This window comes from Sphaerodactylus townsendi, linkage group LG04, assembly GCF_021028975.2.
Source record: "Sphaerodactylus townsendi isolate TG3544 linkage group LG04, MPM_Stown_v2.3, whole genome shotgun sequence".
Taxonomy (NCBI): Eukaryota; Metazoa; Chordata; class Lepidosauria; order Squamata; family Sphaerodactylidae; genus Sphaerodactylus; species Sphaerodactylus townsendi.
In genome coordinates, this window is record NC_059428.1 from 138,182,457 (window position 1) to 138,196,443 (window position 13,987).

Below are 13,987 nucleotides of genomic sequence, written 5' to 3' on the forward strand. Positions count from 1 at the left end.
GATTTTTAGACAGAAAAATTCTCTGCCTGGAGATTTTTTCCAGTAGGTTTTTTCCCCTTGTCTCTGCTACTTCCTCTGTGGCGATATACATCTATTAGTTTTGCAGTTATATCACAGCATTAACACTTCTGAGGATTGATTGGCAATGCCAACAATAGGTGTGTTCAAGTGGCTGCAAATGTTGCGATGGCCTCTTTGGCCCCCTGAACCTGCCCGTTTGAGTCTCCCAACCAAAAGGGAGGAGTGATTTGTGTTCTGTGAGACCATTGTATGACACTCTAATGCTTAGACCTCCTGACCAAGACAAGAAAGGAGTCTCCTCACTCCAGGGCATTCCCAGAGATCAACAGCCCCTGCGAGCACAGTGTAAGAGCCTTCGGCCTAAGCTTGGAGGGGCTCCTGCATGGTGCGTCTGTGGCTGCAATCTCTTTCTCCCTGCCCTTGAGGGGAAGTGGTGGGGACGGGGACGACAGAAGAAAAGCCTTAGACCCTTTTTTCCAGCTGTGGGAGGAGCTGTAGCAGTTTTGCTCTGGTGAAAGCCAGGTCCATAACTGGCCATACGCTAGCCAAACAGGACAGAATTGGCTGGAGGCTTTTCCGGGGGGGGGGTGGCCTGAGGATGGGGTCATAAAGGCCCCAAGCCCCTTGCCCTGCCTGAGACCATAAGTGCCCACTTTGGGTTGCCAACGTCCAGGTGAGGCCTGGAGATTTCCCAGAGTCTCTAGAAAGCAGAGATCAGTTCCCCTGGAGAAAATGGTTGCTTTTGGGTGATGGAACTCTATGATGGGGTTTTTTTGCAGCCAGATGTTGTTGTTTATTTGTGACATTAATACCATCAATAAGTATGCACCAAGAGTTTACCACAAATTGAAAACTTAAAACACTGTAGTCAGGCTCTTTTCGTATCACAAAGCTTTGGAGCCCCACTGATGCCACCAACCTCCTATCCGAGGCACTACCCAGGTTCTCTCCCTAAAGCCTGCTGCTTCTGTGGCAAGGGTGGGATGAGGATGCACATCCAAAGACCGCTGCTGGGACAGACCCAAGGCCCAGCATCCTGTTTCTGAGAGTGGCCAGCCAGCAAGCAAACAAGAGTCCTATTCAGACGTGGGCATCCTTGGAGCGGACAGCTCTCCTTCGTTAAGCTGGTTCCCAATCTAAGTGAATGGTGTGTTGCATACAGAGCTGAAGAATGGAAAATCATCTGTGCAGCTCTGAAGGTCAGATGCTCCGTTCCAACCTTAGGGTCTCATTTCTTTTATTGGTCATTGATTGTCATGCCCTTATATAAAGCAGTGGTGCGACCGCACTTGGAGTACTGTGTCCAGTTCTGGTCGCCGCATCTCAAAAAGGATATTGAGGAGATAGAAAAAGTGCAGAGAAGGGCAACAAGGATGATTGAGGGACTGGAGCACCTTCCCTATATGAGGAGAGGCTGCAGCGTTTGGGACTCTTTAGTTTGGAGAGGAGGCGGCTGAGGGGGGATATGATTGAAGTCTACAAAATTATGCATGGGGTAGAAAATGTTGACAGAGAGAAATTTGTCTCTCTTTCTCACAATACTAGAACCAGGGGGCATTCATTGAAAATGCTGGGGGGAAGAATTAGAACTAATAAAAGGAAACACTTCTTCACGCAACGTGTGATTGGTGTTTGGAATATGCTGCCACAGGAGGTGGTGATGGCCACTAACCTGGATAGCTTTAAAAGGGGCTTGGACAGATTTATGGAGAAGTCGATTTATGGCTACCAATCATCAAATCTTTTTACAGTATCCACGTATTATGTAATGGCTTCTTTAGGAAAAATCTTATAGTACATGGCTACCAATCTTGATCCTCCTTGATCTGAGATTGCAAATGCCTCAACAGACCAGGTGATCGGGGGCAACAGCCGCAGAAGGCCATTGCGTTCACATCCTACATGTGAGCTCCCCAAGGCACCTGGTGGGCCACTGCGAGTAGCAGAGAGCTGGACTAGATGGACTTTGGTCTGATCCAGCTGGCTTGTTCTTACGTTCTTATGTTCTTATGTTTATGGTGTTTTATATTGTCTTGAGCAGATTTTCAGGAGAGGTGGTATATGAATTTTCTTGAAAATAATTTTCAGTGGTCACTGCAAACAGAATCAGGACAGGTGTGACTGAATGTTCCTCCATACAAAATGTTCTCTGCTTGCAGAAAAGCAAATGAGGGACAGAATGACGCATACTAAGTTTCTCAGAGCTGGGATTTCTTTCCCCTTATGGAAAAGCATCCAGCCACATGGCCCCACCAGCAGTTCCAAGTGACAGACAGGCTGCTGAAGAGCAGTAGAACCTGCGCCTACCAAAAACCTTTTTAAAACCTCTACGGAACACAGATAAAGCAAAAACTGTAAAAAACCTGCTTAAGGCAGAAAAGAAATCTGCAGCTCACAGGAGGCCACACCCCAGCATATGGTTAAGTTTCTGCAGAACTATTTTCTGTCAACTGAACTGATGTCACAGGCCGCGCTGGAGTCATACCTGCCACATCGGATGGATCCCAAAGTCAGGATAACAGGCCCGCAACGTCATCATTAATTCAGGCTTGCTTGTATTTAGGTGTTAGAATAACGTCTTTTAACCCTTTAAGTTCAACCACTAAAGCAAAAATCTTGAACGATACAAATTAAAAAGCAGCTTTTATTAATACCAAGGCTCCGAACAGTCACCTTTTATAGAAAAACACACTGCTGAAGGTCCTGCCCAGAACTTCCATGGGTCCGGGAGGAGGTGATTATTCCTCTCTGCAGCAGCCGTAACTTCCTGGGATGTGGGGTCCTCCAGGGATAGCTGGGTCTCCTGCTGGAGGAGTGAAAATTGTCCCCTCCCCCTTGTGTGAGGATCCAAGCCATACGATACTGTGCTTTACTGTGCTCAAAGGAGATGTTTTGCTCAGCAATTGTTTCTTCTCTCCATTATTTGTCTGCATTGCAACCCCCACCTCCACCCCAATCAAGGAAGATTACAGATCTCTATTGGGTACCTTTGATAAAGCGTGCACCTGAAAAGGTCCAGGTATAAATGGGGCCTTGGGGTTTGGTGATCATTGGAGACTCACAGCCACCCACATTTTACTAATGAGAAACTTGGCATCTCTATTAATTGGGCTTCTGGTCCCTATTAATATTGGCTTCTTATAAAATGTGATAAAAATGCCAAACATTAAAACTAATGCATATTTATTCTATCTACCAAAACAGAGATGCAAACAAACAGAGTGTTCTTTGAAAAAGGGATGTTGGGCTCCTTGCAGGCCAGTCTCTCCTTGCTGGGCTGTCCTGTTAGTCACTCTTATCTTCACCCTGGTAATGTCTGTATTCCGGCTTAAGCTCCCAAGTGTTCTTGTGTGTCCCCTTCACATTGTAGATGCCAATTTCTCTTAAAATTTCTTTCAAGTAGATCTGGAAAATAAAAGGAAAAACCTACCTTAATGTAAAGATAACAAATACACATAATAGCTGCTTAATAATGTCATTTTCTTCTGTGACAACAGTGGTGAAAAAATTATACTTCACATGCAAGCAGGAGTAGCAGTGGAGAAGAGGAGTGGGACAAAAAGGGTTACGTGAGCTCTGGTTTTCTTTTTGGAGGGCTTTTCTCAAAGCCACATCTTGTTAACAGGGGTTTTCTTTTTTCTCTTTGTCCTGGCCGTGTGCTTGCCCCAAGCTTCTGAGAGGTGGGGTTGCTGAGAGGTGGGGCTTCCTATTAGAATTAGATATGAAGACAGGAAACAAGCAGGGGAGTGGGGGCTTTCCAGTGTTTTGCACTGAGTGTCACATGTACTAGGACATGTACTACCACTAGGATAGAAGTCGTGGGTGTGCCTTCACTGCAATGAGCTCCTGGCAGACCTGGAGAAGCTGAGAGGCAGAGAGGGTGATGTCAGGTTGGCTTGGATATTGAGGGAAGGGAACTCTGGTCTGTGTGAATCTGCTGTGTGAAACTGTTCTGTTGCTTCTTGGCTCTTTATCTCTCCGCTAGATAGTGAAGGCCACATACTTCAGTCTGTAGTGCAGCTGTGGAATTGTACGGTGGGCGGGGGGATGGGTTTGCTGGTTGCTTTAAAATATCAAAGTCTCTGCTGAGCCAGCAGAGACGTCTTGGCAGTGTACGGGACTTATCTTACCTGCAATAAAGAAATCTTTGTTCATCAACAAATGTTTCAATTTTCTGGTTAAAGGAGGTTCTCACAAGTGATAGACAAGGCTTTCAGGGACCTAACAGCGGGGTCCCCCTCCCAGGGTGACATCTCTTCAGATGTCATGGAGAATGAGGGTCTAGAGGACGGAGGGTGCCAGTCTGAGGTGCTGGAAGATGCTCCCTTATATGGGACCCCTTCCTTAGCTAGTGATCAGCTATCCTTTCACACTGAGGCTACCCCTCGGGGAGATGGAGGGGCTCCTCGTAGTAGGCGATTAGATCATTAGGAATGTATAGAGTTGGGTTTGTGAGGCGTGATGAACACTTGGTGACTGCCTGCCTGGTGCAAAGGTTGCGGATGTCACGCTTCGTCTAGATAGGATGTTAAACAGTGCTGGAGTGGAATCAGCAGTTGTGGTCCACCAGCAGCGACATTGGAAAATGTAGCTGGGAGTTTCTGGAGGCTAAATTTAGGTTGCTAGTTAACAGGTTGAAGTCCAGGACCCCCAAGGTTGCATTCTCAGAACCACTACCTGTTCCACACGCAGGGCGAGTTGGCAAGCGGAGATACAGGGTTTCAATGTGTGGATGAGAAGGTGGTATAAGGCAGAGGGTTTCAGATTTATTAGGAACTGGGGAACCTTTTGGGACAAGGCAGATCTGTACAAAAGGGACAGGCTTCATCTTAACCGAAAAGGAACCAGGCTGCTGGCACTAAACATTAAAAAGGTGGCAGAACCGCTTTTAAACTGATCCCTCGTCTTTGGACCGGGCTGGTGGCAGGCTGGGCATCGAGGCTTTCCAGTCTTTCCTGCCTGCTGGCATGCACCAAGAATTCTAAGAGTCTGGCAAGCAGATCTCCTTCACTAAGGCCTGGCAACGTAAGTCTTCATAATGCTCTTCATCAGTTCACCTAAACCAGAAATTAGGCTGGTGGGTTGAGTAAAATTCCTGAGGCTCAGATGCTTAATATAAATGTTTGAAAACACAACCTGATATTACCCTCCACCTGCCGGATTCCTGCAAATCAGCGTGCGTGCGTGCGTGCGTGCGTGCGTGCGTGCGTGCGTGCGTGCGTGCGTGCGTGCGTACAGGCACGCACTAGTGGGTTTTTCAGTCTGGCTGTTTGAGACTACAGATGTATCACCAAGGACCAAATTGTGGGGACGGGGGAAAGAAGAGATGTCACCAACAGAAGGTACGGACGTTTTACAAGTCCCAGTATGATCCTGTGAATGCCACAGATGGTGGAATCTGTATTCTATCTGCAGCTTCATCAGGAGTGGGTGTTGAAGCCCTGAAAGCTCTGGTACCAGGCAATGCTGGCAGAAGCAGCAAGGAATGCCTGATGGCTGGGAGTGAGGTGGGGTGGGGGAGGCAAAGGGAAAAGACTGCCTGTGAGGTCTGGACGGGTCAAGGATCAGACCCTTGTTTGGGAACTCCTGGTGCTGCAGCTGTTAATTATCCTGGACTCAATTATCCCACTGATTAAAACAATTAAAGCTTGAAACCCTAACAATGATTCCTGGCAGTTTACCTGAAGCACCTAAAAAAGGAAGGGTGTTTTGGGAAATGAGCCAAAAACCACCTAAGACAAAGCAGTTCCCAAACTGGCTTTAGAGACACCTGACCTCCACCAGATGCTGCCCACCTTGGTCCCAAGTTTACAGCCTGAAGTGCAGAGGTAAGCCAGTACTAAACATGAATCTGAAGGAAAAGACAATACCTCCCTCCTCCCAATTTCTACTGGGCCAGTCCAAGTCCTTGGTAGGGAACAACCTTCAGTACATTCAATCAAGCTGACAGAACTTAAATGCCACAACTCCTCCCTGGCAGCCTGGAGCTGCCGTCTTCCATATGATGCTGGGTGACTCTCTTCAGCAGCCAAGAAGTCAGGAACAAACGGTGCTTTCATATGAAGTGGTCCGTGAGGACAGTTAACAAAGCCTACATGAAGGTGAACAACTCTCTGCTGAGCTACCAAATTCACAAGCTAATTACTGCTAATGTCTGGTAATCAAAGCGTTTGCTAGCCAAAGTGTTTTGAAAAAGAGTAAGAATATTAAAGTGGAGGTGGGTGGAGAAGCACATTCCGAAATAACTGAAATGGGGAAAATGAAGACATTTGCTTTAACTAACAGTGCTACAAATGCCTGGAAAACTGGCCAACATGAGAGGGGGGGGGGGGTTGAAGCAAGAGACAACAGAGAAGGAGGGGGGAAAGTCAGCCCATACTTTCAGCGCCAGGGGATAAACATGGCTACGCCCACCATATTGCACATGTGGCCTTCAGTTAGGCTATGAGACTGACCACAGGTAGTTCAGGTCACTGTGTGGTTCAGTAATTCTGGAAGACCTGAGCCTTGGCTTGGAGCACAATCCCGTGCCACAGGGGAGTTTCTGTGCTTTTTTCTTCATTTGTACAGGAAAGGGGTGGTGACCATTCTCACCTAACCGAGGCCCTGGGAGAAGTCCTTTGGAGCACCAAACTAGGGAAGACATGGGTCTGCACAGGTGGGGAACCCAGAATCCCCTCCACAGTGTGACTGAGGCTGATAATTCCCAAAGTCTTTGCAAATGTTAGCTTAACATTCACAACATGATCAGATGTATTTGTTTGAATTTAGGGAACTGTTTCACCACTCATTTGCTTTTAAAAGCTAGCTTGGTAAATTGTGATTATCTCATGTCTTTGCTTGGTTTTTTGAGAAGATGAGTCTCTAAAGTTGATGAAAACAATATTACCTTAACAAGAACATTTCAGTCACAACTGTATTTTGGAAAAATACAGATTTTTAAATAGAATGCAAATTTGGAAAATCATAGAAAAGCATGATTTTTTCTAGAGTGAATGAAATATTTTTAAAAGGCTTCTCATTCAAAATAGACAGCATTAAATAGTATGAGGACTTTTAAATATTTTTAATGGAAAAATTGGGGAACATAGTATTAACCCCTTCTCGCAATGGCAGGAGCAAAATGAAAGAAAATAAAAGTGTATTAATTTTTTATGTAAGCATTTTTTATTAATACTGTAAATGTACACAGTATTTTCAAGAATATTTTTGTTTAAATGTAACTATTTTGCTAACAATACATACACTTCAGTGCAGTTGGACTTTCTGCAGTGTGAGTGCTGCATTCAAAACGGCCATCCACCAAAAGAACTACACTGACGCCCCCCTCCCTCCCTCCCCACCTGCCCGCCCACTTGCATCACAAGGCAAGCAAACCTCAAAGATGTTGACAGTGGCTGTTTCAAGGAGGGCGGGCAGTCAACCACAAGCCTCACCAAAGTCATCTCCCCACTTTCCTGAAAGGCTGAGGCCCCACTGAGGAACTGTGCTTGGAAGAGCCACGGGCAGCCTGGCAAAGACCCACAGGTTGCTCTTGAGCCACAGAGTGACTATCACGGCTATCATGTGTTTAACAATGGTCCACTATTAAAGAGTTCAGCATTTTCGACATCACAAAGTTTAACTTAAAATCCAAATATGCTGGTATGGGGAGTATTTCAGTCCAAATAATACACTTTCTCTTGTTTACTACAGAACGTGTTTCCTAATTTCAACTTCTATTTTTTTCCTGCCTCTCAGGTAGCAAGAAGCATCTCGTTTCACCTAGCACTGGCTGCAAAAGTTTCCAAGGCTTTCTCAAGTGCTGGATATACTTGCAGTTTTTCTTATAGGAAATGAAGATATTTATATGTTTACATTCCATAAATATAGCCAACAGTATGATTGTATATGCTAAGTTATAAATGATGCATATTATATTGTGAAATAAGTAAAAGAAGTCTAGGCTTGATAGGAAAGTACGTATTGCCTATATTTTCATTTGTTCCCAATTTTATTTCTTTTTTCCTGATGGGGAAATGGGGAGGTGCATCCTCTTTAAAATGGCTTCAAAACCTCTGGGAATGTTACATTTCTAGGCCAGACAAATACAAATACAAAACCTTTAATGGCATATAAAGAGTGGTAAAATACAGATTATGTTAAAATGTTCTAGGCCAGACACAGATTATGTTCTAGGCCAGACACAAATCAATCACCTCTATGAGAACAGGATCTTATTGGACAGCAATGGAGAAAATGTTCCCTGGACAGAGAGGTAGGCATGAGGCTTGGCTTGTGTTAGCCTGCTTTCAAAAACAAGATTTTAAAAGATTTTGGATCGGACAGGATGCCAGGATGGTCAGTTGCATGAAGTGCTAAACTGGGATGTGGCCTACCTGGGTTCAAATTGCCCCTTGCCACGAAGCTTGCAGGGGGACCCCCTCACACCCTTTAGGGCCTCGCTGGTCTCCCAGGCCTGTGAGGACAAAATGGAGGAGGAGAGGAAGGGCTCCCACCAGAGATCCTTGGAGGAAGAGAGGGACAGAAATATCCCTCAAACAACACTGTGGCCGGAAAGGGGAGAACAGAAAGAATGAGGACAGAGGCTGGGCACAAGGAGCAAGAGCTGCACAAAACCTGGTCCTTTTCCTACACATTTCTTTTTAAAACAACCACGTCCTTCTTCTGGCAGGAAAAGCTTTCCTAATTGGCTCCAGCTTAACAGGATGACCACTAAGTTTACTCGCCTACCCGGCCCCTGCGCCTTCGGCCCTTGCCACCAGCTCAGTGACAACAGAGTGGCAGCGGGTGGGGGCAGTGGGGCCTGTGGTCCAGCTGCCTCCTGCCTGGTGTAGCGACTTCTCACTGCCAGCAGACTGGCAAGCTAAGACATGTCCAGAGGAAGGCCCTGGAGACCAAGCACCACCCCCACCCAGAAAGGCTACAGGAGCTGGCGCCTGGAGAGGAGATGGCTGAGGGGCATCAGGATGGGCATCTTCAAGTAGGCAAAGGGCTGTTCTATGCAGGATGGGGTGGAGTTGTTTTCTGTTGGCCCCGAAGGTCAGACCACAGCAAACAGGTTGAGATTCAATCAAAATTGCTTTCAGATAAAAATGGGGAAGAACTTCTTGACAGAGGAGCTCCTCTGTGGAACAGGTGGTGGGCTCTCCCTTCTTGGAGGTTTCTGAAGCAGAGGCTGGACAGCAAGGCTCATTCTATGAACTGAGGCAAACCAAAGACGGAGGGTTGAGCCAGTGTGTGGCTCCCGTGGCCTGTTCTTACATGCCCAGCGTAATGCCAATCACCACTTTGGGGGGGGGGGGGGGTGTCAGGAAGCAGTTTCCCTCCAGGGCAGACCGGCCAGGGATCCTGAAGGTATTTTACATTCATCTGGGCTTAGAGCAGGGGCCACTGGGGAGTGGGATGGGAGAGTGTGAACCGACTGCATTTTGCAAGAGGTTGCCCCGGAGGGCCCTTCTAACTCTACGTCTCCAGGTGATTGACTTCTTGCTGCCAGTAGGCTGATCACACAATCCCAAGGCAGCAGCAGAGGAGGCTGCAGGTCTGAGGCGCGGCTGCCACCTGCTTGACACTGCCGGGTAAAAATGTCCTGATCCCTCATTGGTGGTTAACTGGACCCCTCCAGTCGCCACGGCCAGCAAAGCCCTCACTGTATTGACACTTCTCTGCAAATGGTCCAGCAGACACAATCAGAGCCACGTGCTACACCTGCTGCCATGGATACGGGGGTGGGGGGGGGGGAGGGAAGAGCCAGAATGCTACAGAAGGAAAGAGCAGAACCTGATGTGGAACACACAGAAAGAAAGCAGGAATATAGAACAAGAAAAAATTAGGCAGAGAGATTTTTTTTCAGTGTGGTGAATGTTATTTCACAGGAACAGTTACTTAATTTTAGTATTGTATAAGAATTTTATGAATGGTTTGTTTCTAATTCATGTTGTGTATCCCAGTTCTCCCCCCACCCTTCCTCGGATGAGCTCCAGAAAGCATACAAGGATTCTCCTACACTTTATCATTACAACAACCCTGTGGAGTAGGTGAGGGTTGAGACAGAGTGACTGACCAAAGATCATCCAGGGGGATTTATGGCTGAGAAAGGACCAGAACCCAAGTCTCCCAGACCACAGGCCCTGCTCTTTCTCCCCCATATGACACTGGCTCCTGTGCATTTATTCCCATCTGTAAATATACATGAAACAAACAATAAACAATGCCCTGGAGGTTGGAAGGATGTGAAAAAGAAGAGTAATAAATGACACAAAACTTGAAAGCAGAGAAATGGAAGGAGATCAAAACAGACTGATGTAGAAAGACGGCGAGGCATTGCACTTGCCCTTGTCTGTCAAAAGCCTGGGAGTCATCCTGGACCTGGCGTTATCACTCGAGGCCCAGGTTGAACAAACAGCCCAGGTTAAGAACATAAGAACATAAGAACAAGCCAGCTGGATCAGACCAAAGTCCATCTAGTCCAGCTCTCTGCTACTCGCAGTGGCCCACCAGGTGCCTTTGGGAGCTCACATGTAGGATGTGAACGCAATGGCCTTCTGCGGCTGTTGCTCCCGATCACCTGGTCTATTAAGGCATTTGCAATCTCAGATCAAAGAGGATCAAGATTGGTAGCCATAAATCGACTTCTCCTCCATCAATCTGTCCAAGCCCCTTTTAAAGCTATCCAGGTGAGTGGCCATCACCACCTCCTGTGGCAGCATATTCCACACACCAATCACACATTGCGTGAAGCAGTGTTTCCTTTTATTAGTCCTAATTCTTCCCCCCAGCATTTTCAATGAATGCCCCCTGGTTCTAGTATTGTGAGAAAGAGAGACAAATTTCTCTCTGTCAACATTTTCTACCCCATGTATAATTTTGTAGACTTCAATCATATCCCCCCTCAGCCGCCTCCTCTCCAAACTAAAGAGTCCCAAACGCTGCAGCCTCTCCTCATAGGGAAGGTGCTCCAGTCCCTCTATCATCCTTGTTGCCCTTCTCTGCACTTTTTCTATCTCCTCAATATCCTTTTTGAGATGCGGCGACCAGAACTGGACACAGTACTCCAAGTGCGGTCGCACCACTGCTTTATATAAGGGCATGACAATCTTTGAAGTTTTATTATCAATTCCTTTTCTAATGATCCCCAGCATAGAGTTTGCCTTTTTCACAGCTGCCATGCATTGAGTTGACATTCCCATGGAACTATCAACTAAGACACCTAAATCCCTTTCCTGGTCTGTGACTGATAGCACTGACCCCTGTAGCGTGTATGTGAAGTTTGGATTTTTTGCCCCTATGTGCATCACTTTACATTTTGCTACATTGAACGGCATTTGCCATTTCTGAGCCCACTCACCTAATTTATCAAGGTCCGCTTGGAGCTCTTCGCAATCCTTTGTGGTTCTCACCACCCTACATAATTTGGTATCAGCCACAAACTTAGCCACCACGCTACCTACCCCTACTTCCAGGTCATTTATGAATAGGTTAAAGAGCACTGATTCCAAAATGGATCCTTGGGGGCACCACTCCCTACATCTCTCCATTGTGAAAACTTCCCATTTATACCCACCCTTTGCTTCCTGTTTCTCAACCAGTTTTTAATCCATAGGAGGACTTCCCCTCTTATTCCTTCATTGCTGAGTTTTCTCAACAGTCTCTGGTGAGGAACTTTGTCAAAAAACAGGTTGCATTCCATCATCTGTGGTAGGCACGGCAACTGGCCCCGTACCTCAGTAGACTTAGCCACAGTTATCCATGCAACGGTCAACTCCAGGCTTGACTATTGTAATTCGCTGCACGTTGGCCTGCCTTTGACCATGATCCGGAAGCTTAAACTCGTTCAATATGCGGCCAGACTCCTTACGGGGACGTCCAACCGGTTGTACCATCTCCACTGGCTGCCCATCGAGTACCAGGTCATGTTCAAGTTTCTGGTTCTAACCTTTAAGGATATAAGCGGTCTTGGGCCTGCCTACTTGAGGGACTGCGTCTCCCCCTATTGCCCTGCTAGGACCCTCCGCTCTTTGGAGGAGTACCTATTACAGGTCCCTGGCCCGAAACAGGTCCCTGACTGGCCTCTACTAGGGCCAAGGCCTTTACGGCCCTGGCCCCCCTCTGGTAGAACAGGCTTTCTAGGGAGACCAGGGTCCTGCGGGACTTGTTGAGTTTCTGCAGGGCCTGCAAAACAGGGCCAGGCACCTGTTCCACCAGGCATTTGGCCAGCCGGGCTGAATGTGATTCCATCGTCCCGGCCTCCAGTGGGCTGGGTGGGGGGAGGGAGAGGGCAGGGGGGGTTTTATTGCCATCTGAGTTTTAAATTTTGAATGTATTGGTTTTGTTAGAATGTTGTTTGTTGTTGGTTTTAATACTATATATTAATCATTATTGTGTATGCAATGTTTGTACGCTGCCCTGAGAAGCTAATAAATTTAAAGGATGTATAAATAAACAAATAAATAAATAAAAGATTCCATCTTGTGATTTTTCCAGAGCAATGCTAGTTTGATGACATTTATGAGCCACTCCCAGAAAGGGAATCTTGGATCTGTCCTGTTCTCAGCTACCTTTGAGCTCTTCTTGACTGACATTTTCACTCTGCTTCAACACTTCCAGCCAGCTCATGGTTGGCAGCATTTGATTTTTATCTGCATTCCCAAGAATCCAAATTCTGCAAAAAATTCTACACATATAAAAACACTGAACATGAAGAACACGTAGTCTTTAAAAGGCCAGAGACCAGGATACATGGTGCTGAAGGAAAGTGAATATTTTGAGGGTTAGGGTTATTTTTTAAAAATTAAATTTATTCTTTGATGCCCTTTTCACAAACATCCACCCTCCCACTCTCAATATGATTGCAGTTCTCCGTTTCCTCCCACACCAGTTCTCAGCTTTGACATTTTTAAACCGTCTCCACTTCTGTAAAGAACTACTAATGCAATTAATACGAGACATGGAGACACAAAAAAGATTGGTCAGCTAGTTTCTTCGTAGTCATTGCAGGGGTGTGAAGTAAAGGTGGATGGGGCTTCACAGGAGGGAATATAAACCAACTGTAGAGGTGCAATTAATGTGCCCAGAACTGTCATTTTTCCAGAGCAAAAACTGCATGAAGCAAATATCACTATATCCTAATTCTGAATATGGCCACTGAATGTAGATCAAGATAGATGGACGGCATCTCTGCATCTCTGAGCTGGCACTGCCAGCATCTTGCTGGCTTTGTTTGTTTGCTTGTTTGTCATCAAGCAAACCTTACGGCAACCTCGAAGGGTTTTCAAGGCAAGAGACCTTGGGAAGTGCTCTGCCGTTGCCCACTGACTGGAATGGGGAATGATTGCCCAATCAGGGTACTTCCCAGGCACATCAGAGCTCCCATACCAAAAACAGACTTCAAGATAAGGATTGTTGGCTTCTTTCCCTCTGGTTATAAAAGGCTTACAATTGTAATCTAAACTGAGAAGGAGCTACAAAGGATGACTACTGAATCCACATAACCTATGGGACTTTCTTTTATTATTATTTTGAATACCCAAAGTGTGAAGACTTACCTTGTTAAGTGCCAGGACTGGAAGTTCATACAGCAACCAAACAGGCCAATATAAAGAAACCACTTTACACATCATTGTTAAACACTAGGGCCAAAAACTTTAAAATACATGTTACTACTATTTAAAAAAACATATTTCCAGGAAATATATTCTAAATACACTATTCAGTTGAAAGCGGCATCGCTTTAGACAGGCTTTTCAAAACAGCCCACTCACCACTGGTTGTTTGGTTATGTCCACCAAGTCTTTAATGTTGTAATATTGGTGTTTTTCAAAAGCTGAAAAAAGCATGTCCAGCACTTGCTGCTTCTCAGCCCGAGCCCGTTTTCCATCTTCTTTCTTCTTTTTTTCATATTCAATCTGTCATATTAAGGAACTTGAGTTAAAGTGGAAAACCACATGCATTGTTTTATTATAGC

At 46.0% G+C, this 13,987-nt stretch overlaps 1 protein-coding gene across 1 annotated transcript in view; it reads right to left on the minus strand.

Moving 5' to 3' along the window:
* Window positions 1–2,645: 2,645 nt before the first annotated feature.
* GTF2F2 (general transcription factor IIF subunit 2) overlaps window positions 2,646–13,987 on the minus strand; it is a 35,119-nt gene continuing 23,777 nt past the window's right edge. Inside the window, exons 4-5 of the mRNA XM_048493634.1 lie at window positions 13,785–13,928; window positions 2,646–3,426 (exon numbers count right to left, since the gene is read on the minus strand). Coding sequence (XP_048349591.1) covers window positions 3,307–3,426; window positions 13,785–13,928 — 264 coding nt within the window. The 3' untranslated portion in view covers window positions 2,646–3,306. The remainder of the gene's footprint in view (window positions 3,427–13,784; window positions 13,929–13,987) is intronic.